Source organism: Ovis aries, chromosome 19 (genome assembly GCF_016772045.2).
Source record: "Ovis aries strain OAR_USU_Benz2616 breed Rambouillet chromosome 19, ARS-UI_Ramb_v3.0, whole genome shotgun sequence".
Taxonomy (NCBI): domain Eukaryota; kingdom Metazoa; phylum Chordata; class Mammalia; order Artiodactyla; family Bovidae; genus Ovis; species Ovis aries.
Genome location: NC_056072.1, coordinates 54,297,891 through 54,325,872, shown reverse-complemented (window position 1 = coordinate 54,325,872; position 27,982 = coordinate 54,297,891). Strand labels below are relative to the sequence as shown.

General features: G+C 49.7%; 1 protein-coding gene across 2 annotated transcripts; it reads left to right on the top strand.

Moving 5' to 3' along the window:
* Nucleotides 1-167: 167 nt before the first annotated feature.
* SEC13 (SEC13 homolog, nuclear pore and COPII coat complex component) lies at nt 168-27,228 on the top strand. 2 transcript variants are annotated; one of them, XM_004018525.5, is made up of 9 exons: nt 168-228; nt 2,688-2,732; nt 4,918-5,033; nt 7,380-7,531; nt 7,913-8,046; nt 15,362-15,495; nt 15,848-15,971; nt 17,531-17,677; nt 26,813-27,228. In XM_004018525.5, the coding sequence occupies exons 1-9, from the start codon at nt 226-228 to the stop codon at nt 26,924-26,926; spliced, it is 969 nt and encodes a 322-aa protein (XP_004018574.2). In that variant the 5' UTR covers nt 168-225; the 3' UTR covers nt 26,927-27,228. The 2 variants fall into 2 exon arrangements, with proteins under 2 accessions (XP_004018574.2, XP_060258605.1); XM_060402622.1 differs by having other exon boundaries at nt 17,531-27,228.
* Nucleotides 27,229-27,982: the final 754 nt, after the last annotated feature.

Here is a 27,982-nt window from a genome sequence, read left to right as displayed (position 1 = left end):
AGAGTCCCACCGCGCTTTGGTCTCGCGCGCTACGCTCGGAGAAGGGGAGGGGCCATGGCCCTCAGGAGAGGGCGGAACGTTTGTGCGAGCGGAGCTCGCTGCTGCCCGGAGGCTCCGGCGTCCGGACCCGACGGGCTTCCAGCCCGACGCCGGAAGTGAGCTGTTCCGAGGCGACGCGGGGTCCTGCCACGTCTGAGTCCAGAAGCCGCTGCCGCCGCTACAACCATGGTGAGTGTTGGGGTCGGGGTCGCGGCCCTCCGGGGTCCTCGCCGCGCTGAAGGTCGAGCCCCACTCTGGGGCCGTGCAGTTCTGCCGCCCCGCTCGGATTTGAAGTTCGGTGGCTCTGGGGGTGGTCAGAGGGAGGCCGCGGAACCTCTCAGAACTCTGCGGACAGCCCAGCTGCCGCGTCCCCTGCTCTCCTTTCCTTCTCCCGCAACAATTGAAAACAAAATCCCAAGCACCGTAGGAGCCGCTGTATTCTGAGCCCTTAGCGGGTTCCAAGCATTGTTCCTAATCTCAGCCTGCCCACAGCCCCGTGAAGTCGATTCAGGTAAGCCAGGGTTCTCGAGGAAATGTCTGTGCCTAGGTTTTTGAGGAAAGCTGGGTGAGCCCAGCAGGACTCTGGGAGGACGCTGGGTTTGGTCCTTGCTCTGCAGGAGACTGGGTTTTAAGTTTCTTGGGGTTTTTCCTGGCCTTTTACTGAGTAGGTACTGAGTAGAGTTGGGGTCGCTTATGCTATGACAGTCAGCTTTTTTTAAAAATGAGTTTTTAACTCCGTAGTTCTGAAGAGGTGAATTGTTTTGAGGGCTGTCTTTTACTACCCAATGAAGACCAGACAACTTGAGGTGCTCGGAAGCATGAACTTTTTTTTTTTTTTTTTCTTAAGTAGCTTAAAAAACAAAAAACCACGCACTTATTCATCAGTCCTGGTTGGTGAGAGAGTGGGTTCAAAATAAATGCTGATAATCTGCACAGTCCCCTGATGAACTAGTATGAAACTACCAGTAAGTTTTCTTTCTGTGTACTTAGCATCGAGCCATTAACTTAGGCAACTGGATGTAATGCCTGGATAGGCAGCCTAGTGGGGTGGAAAGTTGTGGGGTAGGAATTATTAATGGCAGGTGGGGGCTCTTCTCCCATTGCCACCTTTGACTAGCCCTGGAGCAGGTGTCTTCCCTTCTCTGGGCTTCATATCCTTTGTCAGCTGGCTGTGAACTCTACCCTTTGGCTTTCTTAGTGCACATGTGAAAGCGCTTTATAACCCCGGGCAGCTTGCTGCAGGTAGGAGAGGCTTCTCTTTCTCTTGCTTCCTTGCCTTTGCGGATCGTGGGGACCTGCTTTGCAGGGCGTCTAGACTTTGATGAGAGAATTTGTGTTTGCGTAATGTGCCCCTTTTGCACTGCTTTGCAACCCTCCTCTTCCAGCGTCCTCCTTTCTGAAAAGTGGGGTTAGGTTTTAAACCTGCTAGGAAAGATGAAATGGGGGAGACGGTAAGAAGTATCATTTCCAGTCTGAAACCTGCCTTTCAGTCTCGTTTGTATCCCGAGTTTTGAGAGACTAGTGGTGGAACATAGTCCAACTGTCCATTTTTGTCCATTGACTTATTCGTTCAGCAGATAGTCACTGAGTTCCTTCTGGTTGCAAAACGCTGTGCTGGGTGATGAGAGGATGCAGAACTGTCAATGACACCAACCCTGGCTCTGGGGAGCTCGCCTTCTAGTTGGGAGAAGGAGGCATCTAAAGTAGTGTTGGTATTCAGAGGAGTTTGGCCAGTCGGGAAATCTGGGAATCTTTAAGACCCGGTGTTGGGGGGCGGGGTGTGGTCATAATTTGAGCTGAGTCTCAGAATGGATATGAAGGTATGTTAACTGTACTCCAGCCAGCTCTGCGAACTGGACTCTGTCACAGGTGGTGGACCAGGGAGCAGCCTCAAGAGAATCAACTGAATCGATTGATCAAAGTCTTTAGGTGAAAATCCTGTTATGCAAAAAGCTGCCTGGAACATCCGAGGCTCTGTCCTCGAGGAAGGCTGCTCCGTGGTCCGGCTGTAGCTCCCTCGGAGTCCCTCTTCACCCTCAAGCGTAGCCAGGACCTCCCGTGCCACTGTCCCCGATCTTTGCTCGTGTTATTCCCTCTGCTTGGACTGTACTTTTTTACCCTTGTGTTAGTCACTCAAGTCTTGTCCAACTCTTTGCAACCCTATGGACTGTAGGCCGCAAGCTCCTCTGTCCATGGAATTCTCCAAGCTAGAATACTGGAGTGGGTTGCCATACCTTTCTCCAGAGTATCTTCCCTGGTCCAGGGATCGAACCCGGGTCTCCCACATTGCAGGCAGATTCTTTACCGTCTGAGCTACCAGGGAAGCCACCTGAGCCCTTTTTTTTTTTTCCCACCACCACCAGCCCCTCAGACTGCTATAGCACATACTAACCCCATTAAAATATTCATTCTGCCTTGTTGGGGTTACTTCCAAACAGGCTTCTCTGGGGCAAGAAGTACCTCTTTTCTATGTCTACATCTCCAGTCCCTGGCATAGTGCTTGGTGCAACGAAGGCACTTAAGAGTGAATGTTTACTGAATGAATAAATGATCAGATGCTATCAAGAACTTTAAAAGTGGTGGATTTAATGAGATGATTGCATTCTAACTACCATCAGTTCATTTACCAACAATATCTTTGGTTTTAGGTGTCAGTAATTAACACTGTGGACACTTCCCATGAGGACATGATTGTAAGTATTCCTTTAGCCCTTTCTCACATGCTGAGGACCTGGGCATCTCTGTTGATGATTTATGAGTCCAGTGTGGCCTTGCAGCCTTTGCCAGTCAGGCTGTAACCTCAGGGGTATGGTCAGACTCCAGGCAGGCCCTCTGAGTTGACAGGGCTGTGACAGTCTGATTACTCGAAGTCAGGAAAAACCCAGAAACAGTTTGCAGCTCAAGGTACTTAGTCTCCTGGCCAGAAAAGTAACTGCCTCTGGGATGGGATGGAAGTGGGTACAGAGGTTTGAAATAGTCTTCCCACCTATCTTCCTCTTGCTGTCACTTCTTAGCCCCATTGAAAAGGGGATTAAAGAAGAAAAAATAAGGACTTCTCTCGTGGTCCAGACTTATGCGTATTGGAAGCCGTATGCTTCCAGTGCAGGGAGCACAGGTTTGATCCCTAGTTGGGAAGGTTCTGCCTGCTGCGTGATGTGACCAAAAAAAAAGAAGGAAAGAAATAGGAAGATGACTCAATAAAAAGGCAGAGCCAGGTAGGACCACCACAGATGGTGGGCCAGACGGTGCCCTTTGAACCAGAAGTCATTAACTCAGGGTGTGTCCTGAGAGGTGAACACCTGGCTTAGTGTACAAGGACAGGGCTGTGGGAGAAGGTCCAGAGGTTAAAGTCTCCAGCAGAGGATGCAGACTCTGCTTCATGCAGGGCAAGGAGTGCAGGAAGCCTTGAGCAAGACCCAGGTCAGTCAGCCTACAGCATTGCATCCCAGGCATCCTGCGCTCACGGTCTCCCTCCAGCTGTTGCTTTGGGGCTTCCCAGTGGTTGCTTGGATGTGGTCGTCCTTGGAGACAGCGTGGCACATGGGTAAGACCGTCAAATCTGAGGTCCCCAGTCAGTCTGTTAACTTTAAGATGATCCAGTGTGAGGTCCCTCGTCAGTCTGTTAACTTTTCTGAGCCAGCCTTGATTTTCTTGTAGCTGAGATGGGAAATGCCATCTCTCTGGGCGGGTTCATCTTGGGGAACAGATGAGACAGGGTAGTAAGGGGGAACATCTGCGTGCTCATGGCACATCACACCCCCGGCCGAGTACTGCTGCTTCAGTGTCTCTTCAACCTTCATGAGGTTGAGGCCATTATCAGCTCCATTTAAAGACAAGGAAGCTAAGGTTCCAGGGCATTAGGACATTTTCCCAAGGTTGCATGGCAGAAAACTTGAGATAGGATTGGAGTCTCGATGCTGTGCCCTGCTTCCTCCCAAAGTGTGTGGCAGCCTGCAGGAGCAGTGCTTCAAAAGCACCTCTGTCTCAGCACCGCCCTGCCTGCCTTCCAAGGAGCCAAGACCTGGAGTGGTGGGGAGGCTTGACTTCTCAAGAGGAATCAGGATGTCGTCCTTGGGTAGGGAGATGAGGAAGGAATGTCTAAGCAGACAGAATAATTGCTTCCCTTTGAAAGGATGTAATTGCTCCCGATGACCACAGCGTGATAGCTGATAGTTCCTGAAACCCCAAAGGTACGATGAGGAAGACATGTTATCCGTTGAAGTAGCAGGGCCAGTAAGTTCAGCAAGGCAGCAGGCAGATGGACTCAGAGGAGCCATCGCCCAGAGGGACAAGGAGCTGTGGGCGGGGCCTGGCCCTGGAGGGCAGCCTCAGTGAAGCTGGTTCATCAGTGGCAGGACCAGCAACGTTGAAGTGCTGGGTGGAGAGTTCGGGGTCCTGGGCACACTGCTGGGGAGAAGGTCAGGTAGAAACCCAGAACAAAGGTCTGCAGAGGATCCAGGTCCATGGGTGGAGGAAGGAGCCTAAATGGCCAAATGGAACCCTGTGTCCCGGCCAGACGTGCATTGTGGAGGACCTCCCTGGGGCCCGCCGGCTGTCAGAGGCCTGCTTCTCTACGTCGGCGTTAGCCCCTTGTTCTGGCATTGAGCCGAACCTCCCTGGTAGCATATGGAGCCTCGACACAGTGGGGCGGGAGGAAGGAGAGAGAAGCTGCGCGAGCTTTCCTCCCACACCCCACTGCCGGTCGGGATTGGGAGGACTTTCCCCGTGCTGTGAAGGGTCTGAAAGCAGCTGCGTGTGGTTTCTCTTGTCCCTTTCAGAAGGAAGTTGCCTGTGAGAGTGTTACCAAGCTAGCTTCCTGCCAGATAGTGATGATTCTCTGAGGTTCAGTTAATCTCAGGTCCTGTCCTCCCTCTGCAGCACGATGCCCAGATGGACTACTATGGCACACGCCTGGCAACCTGCTCGTCAGACAGGTCCGTCAAGATCTTCGATGTGCGCAACGGGGGGCAGATCCTTGTTGCCGACCTCAGGGGGTAAGTGCCCCTGACCCTGGACAAAGCCTCAGAGAGCGTTTGGGTTTCTCAGATGTGGCAGGGAGGGCTGAGAGCCCAGATCAGAGCAGCCCCTGGTGTGGTTAGCAGAGAGGCTTCCTGGTCCCGGCCAGCTGACTGCCTCAGCAGGTGTCCCGGGCTAATGGGCCAGGAGCCAATCCCACCTCTGCCACCCAGATCCCCACAGACAGCCCTGGGGTGAGAGTCAGGTAACCCCCCTGTCTTCACCTGCTCACCCTTGACCCAGGCCGGGGCAGCCTCCGCCCAGGCAGTGCCTGCTCACAGGCCTTCAGTGGCTGCTGCTGTGCTCAGAAGTGGGAAGCTGTCTTTTCTTTTCCTTTTTAAACACGTTCGGCGCACATGATCTAAAGTGGCTCAGAATATAATCGTAATTACGTGGCTCCCGCCGTTCGGCCTGTTTGCCCTGGCAGGCACTCAGTGAGTATTTACAAATGTTTGGTTAGCCCTTCTCCCTGGGGAGATTCTTGAGCTCCTGGTGTTCTTTTTTGTGGCCACACTCTGGTGTTTTCCCTCTCAGTTCACTACCTCAGATGGATAGGATCCTTAATCCGGGTTCCATGAATCTCCAAGGGTTCTGTGGGTAGAATTTCAGGGGACGGTGAACTCAGAAAGGGGAAAAACCACGCCTTTGTTTTCAGTGACTCTGACGTGTAGCATTCGCTTCGATTACGGCTGTAGGCCAGGAATCACAGTAGTAGTCATGGTACCTGTCCCTTTCTTTCTTAGTATTTGTCTTCACTGGGTCTTAGTTGCGCCACTTGAGATCTGCTGTTTTGTTTAGACATGCAGATCTTGAGCTATGGCTTGTGGGATCTAGTTCCCTGACCAGGGATTGAACCCAGGCCCTCTGCAGTGGGAGCTCGGAGACTTAGCCAGTAGACCACCAGGAGAGTCCCCAGTCCCTGTCACTTTGTTACCAGAAGAAGTCATGGATATTTTTTATATGACATTACAGTTGTAGCTTTCTCAAAATAGCACTTATGCTCTTGACTCCTGTGAAATTAGAATGGTTATTAGACTTGCCACTGGAGTTTGTTACATAACGTATTAACAAAGGAGCACGTATATCACTAATAACGTAAATTGTTCTTTAACCTTTTGATGACTTTCAGTATAAATGGATTTCGTTTATAATCCTCACTCTATGTATTTTATTCATTATCCTGAGAAGAGACCTTAGCCTTCACCAGACTACACAGGAGAGGTTAACAATCCCTGACAAGTGGGTACTCACTACATGTTTGTGAATGGATTAAAGAAAACATAGGTAAGTCAGTAGCCATTTAGGAAGACAGGCCTAGAAATTCCCATCTTCCTGGGTGTCAGGAGTCGCGTGCCTGAGGAGCCCAGTGCCGCCTTCCCCGCCCAGCGGCCGCTGGCTGAGCAGAGAGCTCACAGGGCGAGGCCTGGCTGCCAGCACTGGCTTGGACACGCTGCCTACTGTCGCTTGGTCCTTTCTGCTCAAAGTACGAAAAGATTGGAGGGTAAATTTATGCCCCATTCTTTGCTCCCTCAGTTAAAACTCTGCTAGTTGTAGGACGATTGAGTCTCCAGGAGTTTCATCAGCAGCTCCTTTGTGGAGGTTGCGGCTGGACCATTGTCCCAGCTAAGGGAGGTGGCTCTTGAGTGTCCGCAGCCCCGGATGAATGGGTGAGCAGGGAGCAGCTCACAGGTGTCAAACTCGGGTTTTTCCTTTTCTTGTACCCAGCACTGTTTCAGACTCTTAAATGAGTTGTCACAGACATCTCCCTCATGACCACCACGTGAAAGAAGTCACGCTGACGTCTCTCTCAAGAGACAAAGCGAAAGAGAGGGTAACGGCCCTGCCCTGAAGTCAGGCAGCCAGTGAGTGGGGATGGGTGTGAAAGAGCCCGACCCATCCGCTGTGTGCTGGGTGCCCCCTCTTCTGAGCCGCGGACCCAGTACAGAGCCTGGCACGGCACATCCTCAGACAGTAGTGACCAGGTGAACGCACAGAGGTGGGAAGGGAAGAGAGAGCCCTGCCTTTTGAAAAAGTGCAGAGTAGTGGAAGGCACTGAGATGAAACATTCACTGCCTGCTCAAGAGCACAGCCTCCTCAAAGGCTCTGCTGGCTCAGGAGAGAGGGCTGGCTTGCTTTCAGCCTCAGGGTCCTCACTGTCCGCTGAAAGTCCCTTTTTGAGTGGCATTATTCAGCTCTATCCCTTTTGAAATTCTTCGGCAGTTCTCTCCTGAGAAGCCATTCACTTCTGTCCAAAGTAGTGGCCGGCAGAGTGCCCTGCCTTCCTTTTGCCCATCTGAACAGCCTCTGGCCCTCTCGCCTTGCAGCCATGAGGGTCCCGTGTGGCAGGTGGCCTGGGCCCACCCCATGTATGGCAATATACTCGCGTCCTGCTCCTACGACCGGAAAGTCATCATCTGGAAAGAGGAGAATGGCACCTGGGAGAAGACCCACGAGCACACAGGACACGACTCCTCAGGTACAGCGCGGGGAGCGGGCGGGGACAGGGCGCGCGGTGGGAGGGTCCATCTACAGCGGAGGCAAGGTCCTAAAACCTGAAGCCAATACAAAGCAAAACGAGAAGAGCAAAGACGAGACGGTTGGTTGGTTGGTTTTTTCCTGTAAGGTTTATTCATTTCAAGTACTGGTCTTTGTTCTGAGAGTATAAGATAGGCTTTAGCTGATGATGATGATATTAGTAGGTGATGGGTTTTTTAAATCTCAATTGACAAAATTACAACTTTCCCCAAGGTGATCCCTACGATTTTTCTTTTCTTTTTTCTTTTTTTTTTTTAGAAATTTAGTTAACAGTAAGTCTCGGACGTGAAAGTCTCTCACTGTGCCTCCTTTCTTCCTGCAGTAAACTCCGTATGCTGGGCTCCCCACGACTACGGCCTCATCCTGGCCTGCGGCAGCTCGGACGGGGCCATCTCGCTGCTGACCTACACCGGGCTGGGCCAGTGGGAAGTAAAGAAGATCAACAATGCTCACACTGTAAGTCCACACCCTGCCTGCGGGTTGCGGCCTCGCCACGTGTCTGCCCTTCCCTCCTTAGAGAAGGGCAGGAGCGGCGTCACTGCTGTGCAGTGTGCCACAGGAGGGCTGCTGAGCAGACACCTGCTGGGCAGGTCTGAGGCTCTTTGTGCCGAAGCCAGACAGAGGCTACATCCAGGGAGGCCAGGCTGCACCTGCCTTATTCAGCCCAGGGCGGCGCTGGCAACTGGTTCCTCCAAGTCAGGGAGGGCCAGGGCACTGGCAGGGTGGCAGCAGTAGCCTGCCTATCTGCCACCCTTGCTGTGCACAGCGCAAGTTGACATGGCCTGCAGTGACCACTGGGGCCCCTGGAACTGATTGGTGTTACAAAAAGCATCATAGGAAGTTCTCTGCTTCCTGTGTAAGGGTGAAACAGTCAAGGAAGCAGTGTGAACAGTGCTGGGAGGGCTCAAATTTCTTGGGCCTCTACTGTATGTCACGTAATCCTCACAGATGTTTGTGAATCAAAAAACTAACATGTACAGATGCGTGAGGTCACCAGTCCTGTTCTCATTTTGTGAATAGATATGTGAGGCCCAGATAACTGACTTAGAGGAGGTGCTGTGCTGGGGTAAGAACACTGGAATCTGTGTACCCCTTGTCTACACAGTCGTCCAGCCTTGTTGGCCCCAGAGCTTCTGAAAGCTATCCAGATGGAAGTCAGCAGCCCCAAGTCTAACCCCGTACTTTCGCAGTTCTCAGATCCTGGGAATCCACAGCCTGCCCAGCCTTCAAGGCCCCAAGAGCCTTTCTGTGGCTCTTGTTACTTGGGACCCTGTGACCTACATCTGCTGACTAACGTAAAATTGAATAGGCCTAGAGGCTTCTGGAAAGATGGCAGGGAATGACGTCATAGTGCTTAAGTCTCTTCCACATCTCTGCATAGAAACCAACAGAGCAACTTAGGTAGCAAAAACAAAACTTTCTAAGCAGTAGTTGACAACAGAACCGGGTAAAAAGGTATTTCCATAAACTTGAAAATACAAGCGAAGAGGGATGGACCAAATACAGCACCAAGACTGCGTGGTGTGGGCATGCGAGCAAGACGAGGAAGTAAGTGGCGAGCAGTGCCTTCCAGTGGCACCTGCGGAGGACCCGCAGAGAGCAGGAGGTGTTCACGGAGAAGCGCAGACAGCCGCTGTTTGAGAACAGGGATTCTGGACTTCTGTTTGTAACATGTTAAACTCATAAAATTCACCCTTTTAAAAATACAGAGTTCTGTAGTTTTTGCTATACTCACAAAGTTGTACAACTCTCACCACTAACACCCAGTGGTATTATTGGGGTGATAATACTCATCACCCCAGTAAGAAACCCCATTAGCAGTCACTCTCCACCCTACCCTACCCCCAGCCCTAAGCAACCCTAGTCTACCTTCTACCTCTATGAATCTGCCCACTGGACATTGCTGGTGGACATTACATATTGTCTCTGGACACTGCCTGTAAGTGGAACTATGCAGTACAGCCCACAGAAGACTGACTTCTCTCACTTGGCTTGTTTTCAGGGTTTATCCATGTTTCATCCAGATCATAGCATATATCACTGCTTTGTTCCTTTTTTATGGCTGAATAATATTCCATTGCATGAAAAATATATATATATACACACACACACACATTTTATTTTGCATTTATTTCATTTTTATTGATCAGCGGTCATTATGAATAACACTCTTACAAACATTTGTGTATAAGTTTGTGGTTTTAATTTTTGGGGGTAACTGCCTGGGTGTGGAACTGCCAAGTAAGGGAAGCTCTGTTTAATTTTTTGAAGTAACTGCTAAACTGTTATCCAAATTAACTGCCCCGTTTTACATCCCTGCTAGCAGTGTATGAGGGCTTCGGTTTCTCCACATCCTTGCCAACATTCCTTTTCTTTTTGATGATAGCCGTCCCAGTGGGTGTAAAGTAGTACCTCCTTGCAGTTTCGATTTGAATTTCTCCAATGACTAATGATGTTGGGCATCTTTTCACATGCTTCCTGGCCTTTTGTGTGTCTTCTTTGGAGAACTGATAGGGGGATGGGCTTGCACTGTCTCATACTAGGTGAGTGCAGGGGACCCACCGTAAGAAAGACTGGAAAGGGGGCTGGGGAAGTCTCACCATATGACCCGCTGGCCTTGCTTCCACGGCAGTGCTCCTCGTGAGCAGAGGGACGCAGAGCCAGAGAGAGACACAGAATGGAGGATGCAGACCAGAGTGGGCGAGAGGAACACAGCCTTGAAATCCCCAAAGCAAGTGTCAGGTTTGTTAACACTACACAGAGACAGACTTCTGAACTTAGGAAGGCTTTCCTGAACTTCACCATCAGGAAAACTAATTTCACGTAAAAATAACTGAGAAGTATTTGAAGTGAAATCACATACAGAATTTTCCTTTAAGAAAGAAAGACTATGTAGAATAGCACCCTTACAGACAGTGAAAGAAAGACATGCCTACAAAAATTGAATCAGTTGTCATCTATTTCAAATCAAGCTGAAAAGACTTCTCTTTATGACAAAAGACATAAAGTAGCATAAATGAAAATTAGAAAAATTCAGAAAAAATGAAGTGACAGGACTCAATAAATTTAAAATTATAAATAAAGACTAACTTTAGAAGGAGTGTAAGAGCAAATAAGCAACAGATACTGCCTTAAGATAAACAGTGAAAAGAAGGGGAAATCCCCCCAAGATGAAGCTATAAATAGAGTTTGACAAAAAGTGAAGACAGGCCAAGATCAAATGTGAATATTAGGAGTCCAGAAGAAATCAGAACAAATACTAAAAATTGGTTAAAGAAAAACTACCTTGCTGCTAAGTCACTTCAGTCGTGTCCGAATCTGTGTGACCCCGTAGATGGCAGCCCACCAGGCTCCCCCGTCCCTGGGATTCTCCAGGCAAGAACACTGGAGTGGGTTGCTGTTTCCTCCGCCAATGCATGAAAGTGAAAAGTGAAAGGGAAGTCGGTCAGTCGTGTCCAACTTAAAATTCAAAAACTCTTTGAAACTACATACTGAGAGAGTATACCTTATATTTAAGAATATCAACCCAGAATCACAAGCCAAAGACCTAAGTATAGTGAAATTACTGGCTTTTAAAACAAATCCTTCAGGCATCTAGGCGAAAGGAGCCGTATGATTTACAGGGGAGACAGGTTGTCATCAGACTTTTCAAAAGAGATGATCAGCGCAAGAGAAAGTGGAGAACGCACTCACAACACTCGAAAGAGTGTGTGAGCCAAGGACTTACCTTAGCGAAGCTGACTAACTGCTGAGTGGGAAAAAAGGTCGGTCAAAAGGTGCATACTCTGATTCCATACTATGGGGAAGCAACCTCCAATGACAGCAGGCTGGTGGCCGCTGAGCTTGGGGGGTGGGGGGCAGAGGTGGATTGTAAACTTGGAGGTGCTAGATGTGTTCATTCTCTTTTTTACGAATAACTTACTATGTTTTTATCACTTTTTTTTAATGGAGCTATTAACTAGTCACCAAGCTGTGCATCACATCCCCGTCTGATACTTATTTTACAACTGCAAATTTGTGTCCATTCAGCCAGTCTGTCTTCTGGTTGGAGCCTTTGATCTGTTTGTGTTTACAGTAATTATTGATAACGTATGTTGTTACTGCCGTTTTGCTAGTCGTCGTGGACTTGTTTTTGTAGGTCTTGTTCTGTTCCTCTTTCGATCTCTTGTGATTTGATGACTAACTTTAGTGCTGTGTTTGGATTCCTTTTTCTTAATTATGTAGTGTGTCTATTGTAGATTTTCCGTTTGTGGTTACAGTGAGGTTTTGATATAATAGTAGTGGAAATGGCAGCCCACTCCAGTACTCTCGCCTGGAAAATCCCATGGACGGAGGAGCCTGGTAGGCTGCAGTCCATGGGGTCGCTAGGAGTCGGACACAACTGAGTGACTAACACTATCACTTTCATGCTCAGATCCCTTTATCGTTATCTTCTGTGTATCTGCTACATAGAGTTTTGCTTTGTCATTACTATGAGGTTTACATATAACAGCTCATCTACTACCTTTAATATATACTTATATTATGAGCATAAAACATGGAAGATTTATACTTTTATATGTTTTCTTGTTAGCACCCTTTCTTTTCAGCTTAAAAAAGTCCCTTTCACATTTCTTGTAAGGCCGATTTGCTGCTAGGTCACTTTAGTCGTGTCCGATTCTGTGCGACCCCAGAGACGGCAGCCCACCAGGCTCCCCCGTCCCTGGGATTCTCCAGGCAAGAACACTGGAGTGGGTTGCCGTTTCCTCCGCCAATGGATGAAAGTGAAAAGTGAAAGTGAAGTCGCTCAGTCGTGTCCGACTCCTAGCGACCCCATGGACTACAGCCCACCAGGCTCCTCCGTCCATAGGATTTTCCAGGCAAGAGTACTGGAGTGGAGTGCCATTGCCTTCTCCGTTTGGTGGTGATAAAATCCTTTCACTTCTGCTTATGTGGAAAACCGTCTTTCCTGTAATTCTGAACCATAACTTTGCAAGGTAGAGTATTTTTGGTTGGAAGGGTGTTTTCTTTCAGCACTTTGAGATTCCTTTGATATCTTGATTGTATTGCAGGCTTTACAGGATATGCTGATGTCAAAGTTAATCAGCTTCTGCAGTTTATGTGCTGTTTAACATCATTTAGATCTCCAAGCTGTCTTTACAGGTTGGAGTGTAAGGAATGCAAACTGTTATCAGTGTGCAAGAACTCAGGGACTATTGTTTCCATAAGCCCTTCCCGAGGTATCTACTAGAGAATAAGTTTTAGACCACAAAAATGGCTAGAAAGACATCCATATAAATATACAGTTGGTCGTAAAGAACTTAATACTGAATGAATCATGTGCTCGGCTCAGATAGATGGATTCTAACTATTGGAAAGTGGCGTGCAGCACAAGCAGCTGGAGGTCTCGACGTCTTCATGTTAGTACCATCCACACAGAAACACTCCCTCTCCAAAAAAAAAAACAATGGGAAAATGGAGTTGTTAAGTTGTTGAGTCATGTCTGATTCTTTGCAACCTCATGGACTGATGCAAATATTACTAGTTATCATATTGATGGTATTATTATTCTGAAACTATTCTGCTGTGTGTTAAATGAAATAAAATAAATAATCATCTATCAGTGAACATCCTTAGCACCATTTCAAGTACACTTGAAATGGTTTCTCACTGAAAGAATCCACAGCTCTGGCCGATCCCAGGTTTTGAGGCAGGAAAGGAACAAACATCTTGTTATACCAGATAGAAAAGAAATCAGTGGCATACGTAGACATACTAAGGTTATGTCAAAGCAGCCCCCTTGAACAGGCTCACAGTGCCAAAGATGGGCAGTTTGAGTGTAAAAAGTTAGAATGATTGCAATAAACCGAGAGCCATCAAATACGCTTAAATCCATGCCTTCATCCTGATATTTATTTAATAAAAAAGAATCAGTCATGTTGGAAGGATAACAAGAAACTGGTTCAGAAGGGATTGTGTTTATCCTGCCTTTCCTACCCGATCTGCACCCCTGTGGGGAAGCAAATATTAATGAAATTGCCCCTGTGTAGAGTATTCCATGTAATAAATGACAAAGAAAGGAATAGAATAGAATCACAGTATCACCATTTTGTATGCCCAGTGAATTAAAAGAGGCGTAAATTATTGACGTGGTAATAACACATAAAGAGAGACAGTCTGAGGTCGTATGCCTCCTGCTGAAGGAATACAGCATGCTCTGTAGTCTTGGCAAAAGGAAACATACCTGAATCTGATCCGTAAGATCATAGGGAAAATCTATAAATGAGAGATGCAGGAAACATCAAAAAAATGTTTTTACTAACACTGGTCAGAATAAACATCATCAAAAAGTCTACAAAAAAATAAATGCTAGGGAGGATGTGGAGAAAAGGAAAGAAACGTCCTGCACTGTTGGTGGGAATACAAATTGAAGTAGCCAGTATGGAAAACAATGTGGAGACTCCTTTAAAAACTAGAGCTACCATATGCAGGATATATGTGGGATACATACCTGGGATATATGTCCCATTCCTGGGCATGTATCCAGAAAAAGTGAGAACTCTCATCTGAAAAGATAGACGCACCTCATCGCTCGTAGCGGCACTACAGTAGCCAAGATGTGGAAACAACGTCAGTGTCCGTAAAGAAAGGAATGGATAAAGAGGGCGTGGCACACATATATACACACATACGATGGGATATCACTCAGCCGTAAAAGAACAGAGTGACGCCATCTGCGGCAACGCGGATGGACCTAGAGATTCTTATACAAATAAAGTCAGAGAAAGACAAACAGCATCTGATATCTCTTATATGTGGAATCTTAAAAGATCGATGTAAAACACAGCCTCCCAGACAGAGGAAGCAGACTCACGGGACATCCCTGGCGGCACATCGGTCGAGACTGTGCTCTCAGGGCAGGGGTCGTGGCGGTAACCCCCTGGTTGCGGAACTGAGATCCCGTATGTGGCACAGCGTGACCAAAAAAGGGAAAACAAACTTATGGTTACCAAAGGGAAAAGGGGGGAGGATAAATTAGGAAGCTGTGATTAACATGTACCCACTGCTATCTAAAAATAATAACCAAGGAATTACTGAACTCTATTCAGTATCTTGTAATATTAGGAAGTTACAATGGACAAAAATCTGAAAAAACGTATATATGTAACTATCCCTTTGCTGTACACCTGAAACAACACAAGTCTTGCAAATCAACTGTATTTCAATAAAAGAGAATACTGCAATTACTGCTATATATATATATAAACTTTTTTTTTTAATGGCACAACTAAACTGGTGCCTCGGAATGCGCATTTGGGCGACAAATGTGCTAAGATAAATAGAAATCAGAGTGATGTTTACTTGCAGGGAAGAGGAGCTGTGATTCAAGTAGGACATAAATGACGGGGCTTCTTGGGTAAATGGTCATTTTAGTTTTTGACCTGGGATGACTCCAGGAGTACTTCAGGGTAATTGATGAATCCATGTATGTACTTTGTGTGGTTTTCTGACATCTGTGCCCTCCCTTCGTATATTTGGAATGTGTTCTGTCTTTTAAATTCCTACGAGTCCCTGCTTCCTGCTTTCAATGCACGTTGCTGAGAAAGACGCACACTGTAAGGAATCCGTGAAGGAGAGTTCTGGGCGGCTAACCCTGAGTTCATTAAAAGGACTGTCCTGCGTAATCCAGTCCTGAGAATTGGAGGAGACGATCCCCAGCCTTGGGTCTGCAGAAGCGGTGCCCTGTCGCCGGGCCAAGGGGCAGAGTCAGCACGAGTCCCTCTCCCTACAGATCGGCTGCAATGCTGTCAGCTGGGCCCCTGCTGTCGTACCCGGAAGCCTCATAGACCAGCCATCCGGGCAGAAGCCCAACTACATCAAGAAGTTTGCGTCAGGCGGCTGTGACAACCTCATCAAACTGTGGAAGTAAGCGGAGTTGGTGACCTTTTTAAGGGGAAGCTTCTACCCTGTCTACTCTCTATCCTGTCTACCATGACTCGGCCTCAGTTCACCAGAAACAGAATCACCTTTTCCCCTTCTGCCCGTTGAATACTGTCTTCAGTCTGTCAGAGGACATCCTTTATTTAAAACAAAAAGTCAAAACCTTGCCCTTTCCTCGGGTGCTTTGACTCTTCCTAACTGCTATCATTTGACTCTACAAATGCCATCAGAAAGATGGAGTAGCTTCTCCACCCCTGTGGGGCCCTTGGGGCAGGGGAGGAAGGGAGGTGAGGGAATGGCGCCAAGACTCTGCCTGCTGGATCCTCTCCCCTGCTAGGGAGGAGGAGGACGGCCAGTGGAAGGAAGAGCAGAAGCTGGAAGCCCACAGTGACTGGGTTCGAGACGTGGCCTGGGCCCCCTCCATCGGCCTGCCTACCAGCACCATCGCCAGCTGCTCCCAGGTCAGCTTGGGCCCACACAGGCGTCTCACGTTAGTTAATCTCAGCAAGTCCCATAAGCCCTTACAGTCCCCTGGGGAAAGTCCTTGGACAGGCAGGAGGCTGGCACCTGTGGACCACTCCAAATAAGAGCACTTATGGAACCCGCTCACCTCTCAGTGAGGTCTTGACAAGAAGCCACAGTGGCTTTCTTCCAGTGAGCCAAGAGCAAGACCAGACTCAGGACTAGTTCCCCTCCTGACCCTTTTATGGAAAGGGATTGGAGCTACCTGGGCATCATTTTAAGAGTGTTCCCAAGCAAGGACTAGGATCAGCGGGAAGTCCTGAGACCTTGGGCTCATCTCCCTGCTCACACTTCCCAGACAGAAAAGACCCAGGACAAGCCTTTAATTATATGCAACTACCCAAGATGAGGCTTCCCTGGTGGCTCAGCCGGTAAAGAATCCACCTGCAATGCGGGAGACCTGGGTTTGATCCCTGGTTTGGGAAGAGCCCCTGGAGAAGGGAAAGGCTACCCACTCCAGTATTCCAGCCTGGAGAATTCCATGGACTATACAGTCCATGGGGTTGCAAAAAAGTTAAACAACTGAGCGACTTTCACTTCACTCATCCAAGATGAGGGGGCTTCCCTGGTGGCTCAGATGGTAAAGAATCAGCCTGCAATAAGAGAGACCCTGAATTTGATCCGTGGGTCAGGAACATGCCTTGGAAAATGGCATGGCAACCCACTCCAATCTTTTTATCTGGAGAATCCCATGGACATAGCCTGGTGGGTTGCAGTCCATGGGGTCACAGAGTTAGAGAGGACTGAAGTGCCTAACACTCTCACCGAAGATGCGAGTTAAGCCAGCCCTTTCGCAGCATTTGAGCCTGCTCGCGTGCGTGCGTCTGTGTGTTCTGAGTCGCTTCTGTTGTGTCCTGCTCTGGTGTGGCCCTGTGGACTGCAATGTGCCAGGCTCCTCTGTCCATGGAATTCTCCAGGCAAGAAGACTGCAGTGGGTTTGCTGTGCCCTCCTCCCAGCCTCTTCTGCTTGGTCCTAAATTTGAGAGGACCAACTATAAGAGGTTCAAATGATGTAAAAGATCCTTTTGGTTTGGTTTGGTTTGTGTGTGTGTTTTTGTGTGGTTTTTTGGTCCCTTCTTATTCTTTGAGCTTGGCTTTTTAAACACCTATACCCATTGCATTGAGAAAGTACAGGGCTACTGGAAACCAAACCCAGGAGGTGACTTGGCACATGTGGGAAAGTCCCAGGGAAAATTTGAGAAACAGCAGTGTTGACAAAGTCCATCCCTGAAACTGGTGTGAGGAAAGGGACCTGGGAGACTCCTGACCAACCTGAAGTGCGTTCCTGGGCTGAAGGGATACAGGCAGGGACGCTGGGCTGGAAATTGGTTGTCAAAGCTGTAAACACCCAGGAGGTCTACCCAGGAGGTCTTTGGCTGTGGTTTGCCCTGATTCCCTCCCCGTGTTCCTGAAAAGGTCCAGTACAGATCCAGGTGGAGAAGATGCCACCGGGGAGGACTGCCGCCCCCACCTCCTGACCCGGGCCTTCTTTCCCCAGGATGGCCGAGTGTTCATCTGGACCTGCGACGATGCCTCGGGCAGCACGTGGTCTCCCAAGCTGCTGCACAAGTTCAACGACGTCGTATGGCATGTCAGCTGGTCCATCACAGCCAACATCCTGGCGGTCTCAGGTGGAGACAATAAGGTCAGTTCAGTCACTCAGTCGTGTCCAACCCCATGGACTGCAGCATGCCAGGCTTCCCTGTTCATCACCGACTCCCGGAGCGCGCTCAAACTCGTGTCCATCGAGTCAGTGATGCCATCCAACCATCTCGTCTGTGTGGTATTCAAGCCTCCCACCTCTTCGCCAGCACCTAGCAGCCCTCATTTTGCTCTCTGTCTCTGAATGGACCATTCTAGGACCTCCTAGAAGTAGAATTGTAAAGGGTTTGATTTTGTGAGTGGCTTGTTTCACTTAGCATAGTGCTGTTGTTGTTGAGGCACATAGCTGATTTACAGCGTTGTGTTCATCTCCGCTGCACAGCAGTCGTTCAGTTATACATGCTGCTTCCGTGTTCCTTTCCATGGTGCTTTGTTACAAAATACTGAATGGAGTTCCCTCTGTTCCGTGGTAGGACCTTGTTGCTAATCCATTCTGTGTATAACAGCTTCCATCTGCTAATCCTGAATCCCCAATCCTTCCCTCATGTAGACCCCATCCATCTTGGCAACCAGAAGTGTATCCTGTCTCTGGGAGTCTGCTGCGTAGATGAGGCGGTGGTCATGCCTCTTGCAGTCATGCTTTGCTGTGCCTATTCGCCAGAGACTGAAATGGCCCAGTAATATGTCTGTCTGTATTTTGAGGAACCACATTCTGTTCTCAGTAGAGGCTGTTAGCCTCATTGCACTGCTATCAGCATCTTCCAAGGGTTCCATTTTCTCTGAACACTCTTCCTGTATTTGTTATTTCTACACCTTGATTTAAATTTCTGATATTAGGTTGAATATCTTTTTTCACACTGTGAGTAAAATGTACCTTTTGAAATTACCTTATTAACAGTGGGCCCTGTTTTCATTACCTACCCAAAGTCTTTAATTGACAGCAGGTATCATTTAGAAGCAAACACGTCTTTCGAATATGACCCTTCCTTAAGCACTGGGTTTAAAGTTCTTGTTATAGAAAATGACAACAAGGAAGCAGCCTCTCTTCCTGACCAACTGCGGTTACTGCAGCTTCCAGAAGCTCAGGAAAAGCCGTATTCCCGGGCTGTCAAGGGGACAGTATGCGCCAGCACACACACTAAAGGGCTTCCTCCTCCTCTCTCCCTCCTCGGCAGCCTTCAACACCCAAAATACCAACCCCTGCCGAACCCCAGCACATAGGTGGCTGACCGACGTGGGTGGACTTGAGTCTCTGGACAGACGCTAGAGATGGGAAGCCCTCCAGCAAGACCTCTTCCCGCCCAGAGGACTCACCTCTTGTGGGCGCACTCGGTGCGCTTAACGCTCGGCATGTCCCACATCTGGTGCTCCGGTGCCTTCCGCAGGGACCGGACACTCCGGTCCAGGAGGGCGTCGTTGCCGGCCCCTCCCTCCCAGCTCCCTCGGCCCTCGCCGCCCCAGCCTTGGTTCCCAGCCAGCTCGGGCTCCAGGGATGGACATCACCCCAGGCTTCAGAGGCCTCATCGCAACACAGTAGATAATACTCTCTGAGGTTTTTCTTTCTTCCTCTCTTTTATCTGGACGTTTTGTTGATTTAGTGTCATGTCCGTTTCAGACTGCTGGGTGCTGGTCCCCTCTGCGTGTGCACATAGCTCCTCTGGAGTTCTTTCCCTGGATAGCTTAGGACAGTGCTCACTGGGGTTCTCTGCGCTGCAGTAGAGTCTTGTCGACTGTCTCCTTTAGTGATGGGAGTTATAGAATCCCAGCCTTCCCATTTATCTGCCCACCGTACCCTGCACTAACACTTCCTTGTTTTTCTTTCTTCACTGACACGCTCTTTCAAGTTCACCTATAACAGTGTTTGGATTCCACCTATTATTGAAAGCATAAAATACTTGTGTGTCTGTGTCTGGATTAGATAATTCGTGCGGTCATCTCTGGGTTTATCCACATTGTTGCAATTGGCATTATCCGTTTGTTCCTAGACATGAGTAATTATTCCAGAGTATATCTATACTACGTTTCTTTTTTACTGGTTCATCTGTCATCAGTGTTTGACATTTTTCTGTTTGTAACTAATGGTGCGGTGAACACTGGCGCGCAGGAAATCTTTTCATATTTGGTGTCTACAGGCCCTGTGACAGCAGGTCTTTTTCTCAGTTGACTGTAGTCGATCTCTTGTGAATTTTTGACCGACCTCCATCATGCTCTGCCGAGTAGGTCTGCCAGTTCCGTTCCCCCGGCAGAGCAGGCAGGCTCCCTTCCTTCCGGGTGCTCTCTGGGGTCGCCTCTCACACCGTAAGGATTGTCCTTCTGTAGGGTGTAACGGGATTCCAGGTTGGTGTCCGGGTGACTTCTTTCTGCTGATTGGGAATGCAGACCATGTCTCTCTGTACTAAGGTTGACAGCAGTGGAGGAAAATCTTTCTCTGCAACCCACTACTGGAAAATGGGTCGTTTGGAATTCTTTATCCATGAGCTACTAAGGTAATGTTTCTTGAAGGCAGCTGTCTTCTGCAGCTCCCAAGGGCCTGGTGAATTTGAACTGCCTGAAACCACGGTTTTAATGAATTATTTTGGGCAGTGGCCACAAAGTGGCAGCGTTTCTTTGCCTGGCTGTAGTCAATCTAGCTTCCAGAACCCTAGGGGACAGCATGTCCCTGGGCTGTCAAGAGACTGACGGGTGCGGCACAGACACCCCAGGGTTCTCGTCTCCTCCCTTCCCTCCCCCTTGCCCTTCACTCCAAGAGGTGCCAGCCCAGGAGGCCGCAGTGCCCTGGCGCTGCCCAACATGCGTGGACGGAGGCTAGAGAAGGGGAGCCCTCCACAGAGGCTGCTGGTGGAGACTTGGGCTCTTTTCATGCCTGTCCGGCCCAGAGGACTCAGCTCTTGGGTGAGCTGGGTGTGCTTGAGCCTCTGCCTGACCCAACCGTGTCTGACGAGTGTGCTGCCTTCCAGAGGGAACAGGCGCTCAGGTCCACGCGTGGGTCATTGCTGGTCCCTCCCTCCCAGCTCCTCCAGCCCCTGGACACGCCAGCCTTGTTTCCCGGCCAGCTCGGGCTTTAGGAGTGGACATGAGCCCCTGTTTCAGAGGCCTCATTGCAGCACGCTGGATAGTACTCTCAGGTTCTCCTTTTTCCCCTGTACCTGGAAGTATCCCTGGTGCACGGTGTTGTCTCAGTTTCAGAATATTGGGGCTGGTCACTGCACACAGGCACAGCCTGTGGCTTCGCAGGCTCTTCAGCGGGATGCTTGGGACACCGTGTTCACTGGCGTCTCTCACTGCTTACGGCGGGCTCTTATTGGTTGTCTCTCTTATTAATGGTTTATGCATGTGAATCCCAGCTTTCTCATGTACCCGCCCACTGTACTGCACCACAGTTCCTTTTGTTGTCTTTCTTCCTCACTGAGCCTGTTTCTCTCTGAAGTTCACATTTCACACTATTTAGATTACACGTTACGAAAATCACAAAATGTCTGTCAGTCTGTGTCTGTATTAGATGGTTCGTGGGATCCTCTCTGGGTCCATCCACATAGCTGCAATTAACATTTTTCCTTTGTTTCCATGGATGAGGAAGTAATTTCATTATATCTGTACCACAATTTTTACCAGTTCATCTGCCTTTGGTGTTTATCGCTTTTCTGTTTATAAATAATGATGCAGAGTTGGAGGGACAGCTGTCTGCAGGCCCTGTGCCTGAAGGGCTCTTTCTCAATTGACTGTGCTGCCTTCTCAGTTTTTGACCACCCTCCATGACGTTCTGCGTTGTAGGTCTACCAAGTTACACTTCCACCAGCAGGCTAGGAGGTTCCTTCTTTGCAGGCTCCCGCGAGACTGAGTCTTACTGTGTGAGGATGGCCCTTCTGTTTGGTGTCAGTTGGAGCTTCCTGTTGATTCTTTCTACTAATTGCAGGTTTAGAGTATGTGTTTAGCTACTAAGGTTGAAAGCCGTGTGAGGAAAATGTATCTCTGCAGCTTGCTTCGGAAAAGTGCCCTCTGTTTAAAATTATTATCCATGAGATGCCAGAGCATGTTTCTTAAAGGCGTTGCCTCTTACTACCCAGCAGGCCTGGTGAGTCTGAGTGCCCTGAAGCGGTGGCTTTAGTGTTGTTTTGGGCAGTGGCCACAAGGCGGCAGCATTTCTTCTGCCTGACTGTGGTTAATGCAGCCTCCACAACCCTAGGGAATGATGGGTTCCTGGGTTCTCAGTGAGACTGAAGGGTGCAGAACCAACACCCCAGGCTTCCTGTCTCCTTCCTTCCCCTTCACACGAACAGACTCAAGCCCGGAAGCCACAGTGCACGGGTGTTGCCCGGTGTAGGTGAGGGGAGCCCTCCACAGAGGCCAGCCACGTGGTCTTTTCAAGCCTCTCCCACCCAGAAGACTCCCCTCTCGGGTACACTGGGAGTGTGTATCCTCCTCGTCACCCACCCAGCCTGCTGACTGTGGTGCCTTCCAGAGGCACCAGGAACTCCAGGTCCAGGAGGGCATCGTTGCTGGTCCCTGGCTGCCAGCTCCGGCTGCCCCTGCACTCTCCAGCCTTGTTTCCCGGCCAGCTCGGGCTCCAGGGGTGGACAGTAGCCCAGCCTCAGAGCCCTCGTGGCAGCACAGCACAGCAGACAACAGTCTCTTGGGTTTTCCTTTCTTCTCCTTATTTTCTGGGCGTGTTGTTGATCTACAGGGTCTTGTCAGTTTCAGAATGCTGGGCTGCCCACCTGCACATACACACACCTGTTCTGTCTTGGGTTCTCTCCTGGGATCGCTCCAGCATCCACTGGAACTGTCTCTTTGCTGCAGGAGGTTCTTGTTGATTGTCTGTTTTATTCACAGGAGTTTATGTAGCTGAATCCCAACCTTCTCTTTCATCTGCCCCCTAACGCTGCATTAACGGTGCCTTTTTCCCCCCTTCTTCACTGAGCCTCTTTTAAGATAAGTTCACATCTAACGGTATTTAGATTCCACCTGTTACTGAAGTCACGAAGTATTTGTCAGTCTGCATTCTGTGTTAGCTGGTTCGTGGGATCATCTCTGGATCCATCCACATAGTGCTGTTGGCATTTTCCTTTGGCTTCCACTGCTGAGGAGTTAATTTCACTGTGTCTGTACCATGGTTTTTAGCAGTTCATCTGTCGTATTCATCGTTTTTATTTTTTGAAGTTCAGGTGTCTGCAGCCGTGTGCCCGCTGGGCTCTTTCTCAGTCAGCTATGATAGCGCCCTTTCTGAATTTTTGACCAGCCTGCTTGGTGTTCTGCCTAGTAGCGCTCTCAATATCCACTTACCCCATAGTGTAGGAGGGCTGCCTTCTTTCCAGCTTCTCTCCAAGACTGACTCTTTGACGCTGTGTGAGTGGCCCTTGTGTTCAGCGTCGGGATTCCTAGTGGTGTTCCTGTTGAGCCTCTCTACTAACCGGGCAGGAAGACCGTGTCTTTCTGTGCTACAGTTGAGAGCAGTGTGTGGAGAATGTATCTCTGCAGCCCACTATAGAAAAGTGGTTTCTGTTTTGAATTCTTAGAATTCATGAGATACTGAGCCCGTTTCTGGAAAGCAGGTGCCTTTACAGCCCCACAGTTCTGGTGAGTCTGAAGTCTCCTGAAGCCAGGGTTTCTTAACGTCGTTTTGTGCAGTGGCCACAGGCGGCAGCATTTCTTGCTGCCCTACTGTGGTTCATGTAGCCTCCAGAACTGCTGCGAATGACGTGTTTCTGGGTTGTCAGACTGAAGAGACAGCACAGAACACCTCAGGGTTCCTGTCTCCTTCCTTCCTCCCCATTACCCTTCACCTGAAGAGGTGTGAACCCTGGAAACACGCGGTGAGCAGGTGCTTCCTCGTGTATGTGGAGTTGTTCTGCACAGAGGCTAGAGATGGGAAGCCCTCTTTGCAGACCTGTCTGCACAGAGCCCTAAAGTCTTTCGGGAGCACTGCGCGTGCTTTAGCCTCTGCATTACCCACCCGTGTCTGCTGGTTACGGTCCCTCCCTGCCAGTGGCCTCAGCCCCTGGACTCTCCAGCCTTTTTTCCAAGCCACCTCCGGGCTCCAGGGATGTGACATTCTCACAGGCCTCACAGCAGACAGTAGCCTCTTAGGTTTTCTTTTTTCCTCTTTATCTGGGAGTATTCGTGGTTCACAGTGTGTCAGTTTCAGAACGCTGGGTGCTGCTCACCTGCCCGTATGCACACAGCTGCTGTCGCTCAGGCTCTTTACCTCGATAGCTTGGGACACTGTTCTCTGGAGTTCTCTGCGGTGTGGTGGGTTCTTGTTTGAGTATCTGTCTTATTAACAGGAGTTGGTATATGTGCATCCTGACCCTCTCACTTATCTGCTCACTATACCCTGCACTAACACTGTTTTTTTTTTTCATCTACTCAGACCAGGTTCACATCTAACACTGGTTAGGTTCCCGCTATTGCTTAAATCACAAAATAGTTGCCTTCTGAATCTGTACTGGTTCCTGGGCTCATCTCCGGGTCCGCCCATGGAGCTGCGCTGGCGTTTTCCTTTGTTTCCACAGCTGAAGAAGTAACTCCACGATATCATACCGCAGTTTTTACCAGTTCATCTGTCGTTGGTATTTATCCTTTTTCTCACTGTTAGTAATGTTGCAGGGAACGTTGGGGTGCAGGTATCTTTGGAGCCTCAGGCATCTGCAGGACTCCTGACTGAACCGTGATGCCCCCTTCTGAATTTCCGACCAGCCTCTAGCGTTCTGTCTAGAGGTCTACCAGTTGACATTTCCCTCAGCAGTGTGGGAGCTTTCCCTCCTGTCCGGGTTCACACTGTGTAAGGATGGCCCTTGTGTTCAGTGTCGGGACTCCTAGTGGTGGTGCCCGTTGGTCCTCTTGGCAGGAGAACCATGTCTTTCTGTGCCGAGGTTGAGAGCAGTGTGTGGAAAACGTACCTCTGCAACCCACTATTGGAAAGTGGTTTCTGTTTTGAATTCTTATCCATGAGATTCTGGGGCCCTATTTCTTGAAAACAGGTGCCTTTTACAGCCCCACGGCTTGGTGAGCTTGAAACTATGGTCTTAATATTGTTGCTTTGGGAAATGGCCACAAGGCGGCAGCATTTCTTTCTGCTGTTGGTGGCTGGTGCAGCCTCCAAAGCCCTTGGGAACCACGCATTCCTGGGTTGCTCTGAGACTGGTGGATACTGCACAGACATCCCAGGGTTTCTGTCTCCTTCCTTCCTCCTCCTCAGCCATCAACCCACTAGATTCCAAACCCGGGTAACCGCGCTGCACGGCTAAGCCCCTGGACAGAGGCTGGAGAAGGGGCCCCTCCCCGGAAGTCGGCTGTGGAGACGGGTCTTTCCAGATCTCCCGCCCCGAGGACTCAGCTCTCGACTGCTCTGGGTGTGCTTCATCCTCCGCATGGCCCAGGCAGGCCAGCTCCAAGAGGCATCATCGCTGGTCCCTCCCTGCCAGCGCCCTACGGCCCTCGACTCTCTAGCCTGGTTTCCCAGCCAGCTCAGGCTCCAGGGATGGACATTAGCCCTGGTGCCAGAGCCTCATCGCCACAGTAGACAAGAGTCTCTCAGGTTTTCCTTTTTTCCTATTTTATTGGGGAGTACTTCAGATTTACAGTGTCCCGTCAGTTTCAGAACACTGTGCTGGCCACCTGTCCACACATACACACCTGTCCTTCCTCGGATTCTTTGCCTGGTTAGCTTAAGGGACAGTGTTCAGTAGAGCTCTGCTGGGCTACAATAGGGTCTTTCTGATGATTTGTTTTATTAATAGAAGTTTGTGTGAATCCCAACCTCCTGATTTACCCACCCAGGATACTCTTGAGATTGTTTTTTTCACATTATGTTACAGTTGCCCTTTTTATTAATTTCAAGGGATTATCCCTGAATTTCCTGTTTCTTTTCTCCTTTAATGATGTATTAGACCATGTGTTTCTGTGCTATATCTGGTAACATTTGGATTCAATTCTAGCACTCGTTACTTTAGATTCTGTACGTGGGAGCCTCTCAACATAGTGGCATTCACAGATAGTGCTTTCTATTTAAACCTCCTTTCTGTTGAAGCACTTCCTTGTGGCACAGTTTTAGAGCATGTGGATAGCACTGCCTACCTGCTCCTTCCCCCAGCTCACCTCGAAACGTCCCTGTCCTGGCAGTACCGCAGGATAGAGTCCAAAGGGTGTTCAGCTCTCCCTTTGGTGAGCTTCCAAGCAAGAGTGTGCACTTCTTGGTAAGTGAGGCTACTTGATTTTTTCTACAGAGTGCCAGTGTAGTTTGTCTGTTCGGGTGGTTGGAAGTGGTTCCTGGCCTGGAAGGCAGCTCCAAGGTTTCTTACCTACTAAGTCGTGTCCAGCTCTTTGTGAACCCATGGACTTAGCCTGCCACACTCCTCTGACCATGGGATTTTCCAGGCAAGAATACTGGAGTGAGTTGCCATTTCCTCCTCCAGGGGATTTTCCTCACCCAGGGATCGAAGTTGCATCTCCTGCACTGCAGGCAGATTTTCTACCAACTGAGCCCTCAGGCGAGTAGTGCCGTAGGTTACTAATGCCTTATTTGTGCTCTCGTCTCTAGCCTTCAGTGTGCCCACGTTCCCTGTAGGAACAGACTCCTGCCCCAAGATCTGGGCGCTGGCTGTGGGTGGCCCTTACCCGGCAGAGTTAGTGTCTCAGCAGCAGATCCAACTGCGATCTCTGTGGAGCCAAACCAGAGTAGCTGATCTGCAAAGTGATAGCTTCTTTGCAAGTAGAGGGCTCTCTTCTCACTCCAGTGCAGAGCCTCAGGAGAAGCCTCTCTGCGTGGTGCTCTGCCAGCCCTGGAAAGGGGCCCTGGGCTAAACATCGGCCACACCTCTTACCGTCTCATGGAGTCAGTCTGTCTTTGCTGTAGGGGCACTTCAGCCTCAGTGCTGGGGTGTAGGATCTGTTCGGGCTTGTCATGTCCATGAAAAGTTCTCAGTTCTTCATCTGCGGGAGATGAAGGCAGGAGCAGCTGGAGTCATCCTCTTCTTGACATCTCTCCCCACCCCCATCTTCGTTTTTATTCCTTTACTTACCTTGGCTCCTCCACTGAAATCACCAAAATGTAAGTGCTCGGTTTAGCCCTCGGTGGTGAGCTGTGGTCTCTGATGGAGGTGGACTGTGCGTCCCTCCTGAAGACGCAGGGAGAGGGGAGGGCGGGGTGCCGCCTCCAGTGGGTGCCGCGTTCTGCTTGCAGGTGACGCTGTGGAAGGAGTCGGTCGACGGGCAGTGGGTGTGCATCAGTGACGTCAACAAGGGCCAGGGATCCGTGTCCACGTCTGTCACAGAGGGCCAGCAGAGCGAGCAGTGAGCACACGGGGCGCCTGCTTCTCCACCCGCTGCAGACTCTGGGCCGGCAGCCCAGGCGGCCCCGCGCCCGCGCCATCGGGGTCCCACAGACACAGCAGGACTATCATCTGCCTTAACACGATCTGATATGGTTTGTAACTTACCGTCCAGCTGAACACACACTTGTTCTGAGGGAAAAACTATGAAAAGATCTGAAGGTTGTTATTTTAAGATATTTTGGTCATTTTTACGTACCTTTTATGTTCAGGCGTCATTTGTGGGGTTTGTTTCCAGAGTAATTAAATAAACACATATTGCTTATAACTCTCCCTGCATTTTCCTAACCCGCCTAAAACCGAGCTCCTTCTCACAGTAGTTGTCCTGGAAGAGCGCAGATTCAGGCCGAGCCTTGCACACAGCTGTCAGGCACTGTCCCCAGACCCGAGCTCTGCTGAGGGCACCTGCAGAGCTGATTCAGAGAGCCAGGCACTGGACCTTCAGGGCTGCGGCTGTGTCCCCTGCGCATATGCCCTGTGCTCTGGACGGGCTGATGAAGCCTGCCCTGTCCAGTTATACCCGTTTGCAGGCAGAGGGCCTTACTCACCCTAATGGAGGAGCACCTCAAAGCACCTGTGACCAGGACTGGAATGAGCATTCACACCCCACACTGCAATGACTAAGATCTCTGCAGACAGCACGTCTCGAGGCTCTGGAGGCAAAAAATCCAGAATTCCCACAGAGGGAATCAGCAGGAAGGTGAGACACTGCCTTGTGCCATGTACAACCTGTAACCACTAGAATTCAGGGGAAGAGGAAGCCCTGCGCGTGAAGAGGGTCGCTGTCCCCATGCCTAAGCAGGCCTGGCCCCAAGGCCGACCCGCCCGATCCAGGCTGCTGTAAGGCTTTGGCATAAACGTTCCTCCCCTAGAGTAGAATTCTAGGGCCTCCTCACTTCCAGACTGGGCCTGAGTTTTACCCAGGAGGCCTACCCTGAACGCTAATCTCAGCCAAAGGACCCAAGAGAGACTGCATTAATGGGAGAAAAGCCTCCACAGGCTCCCTACAGCCCCTTAGCTTC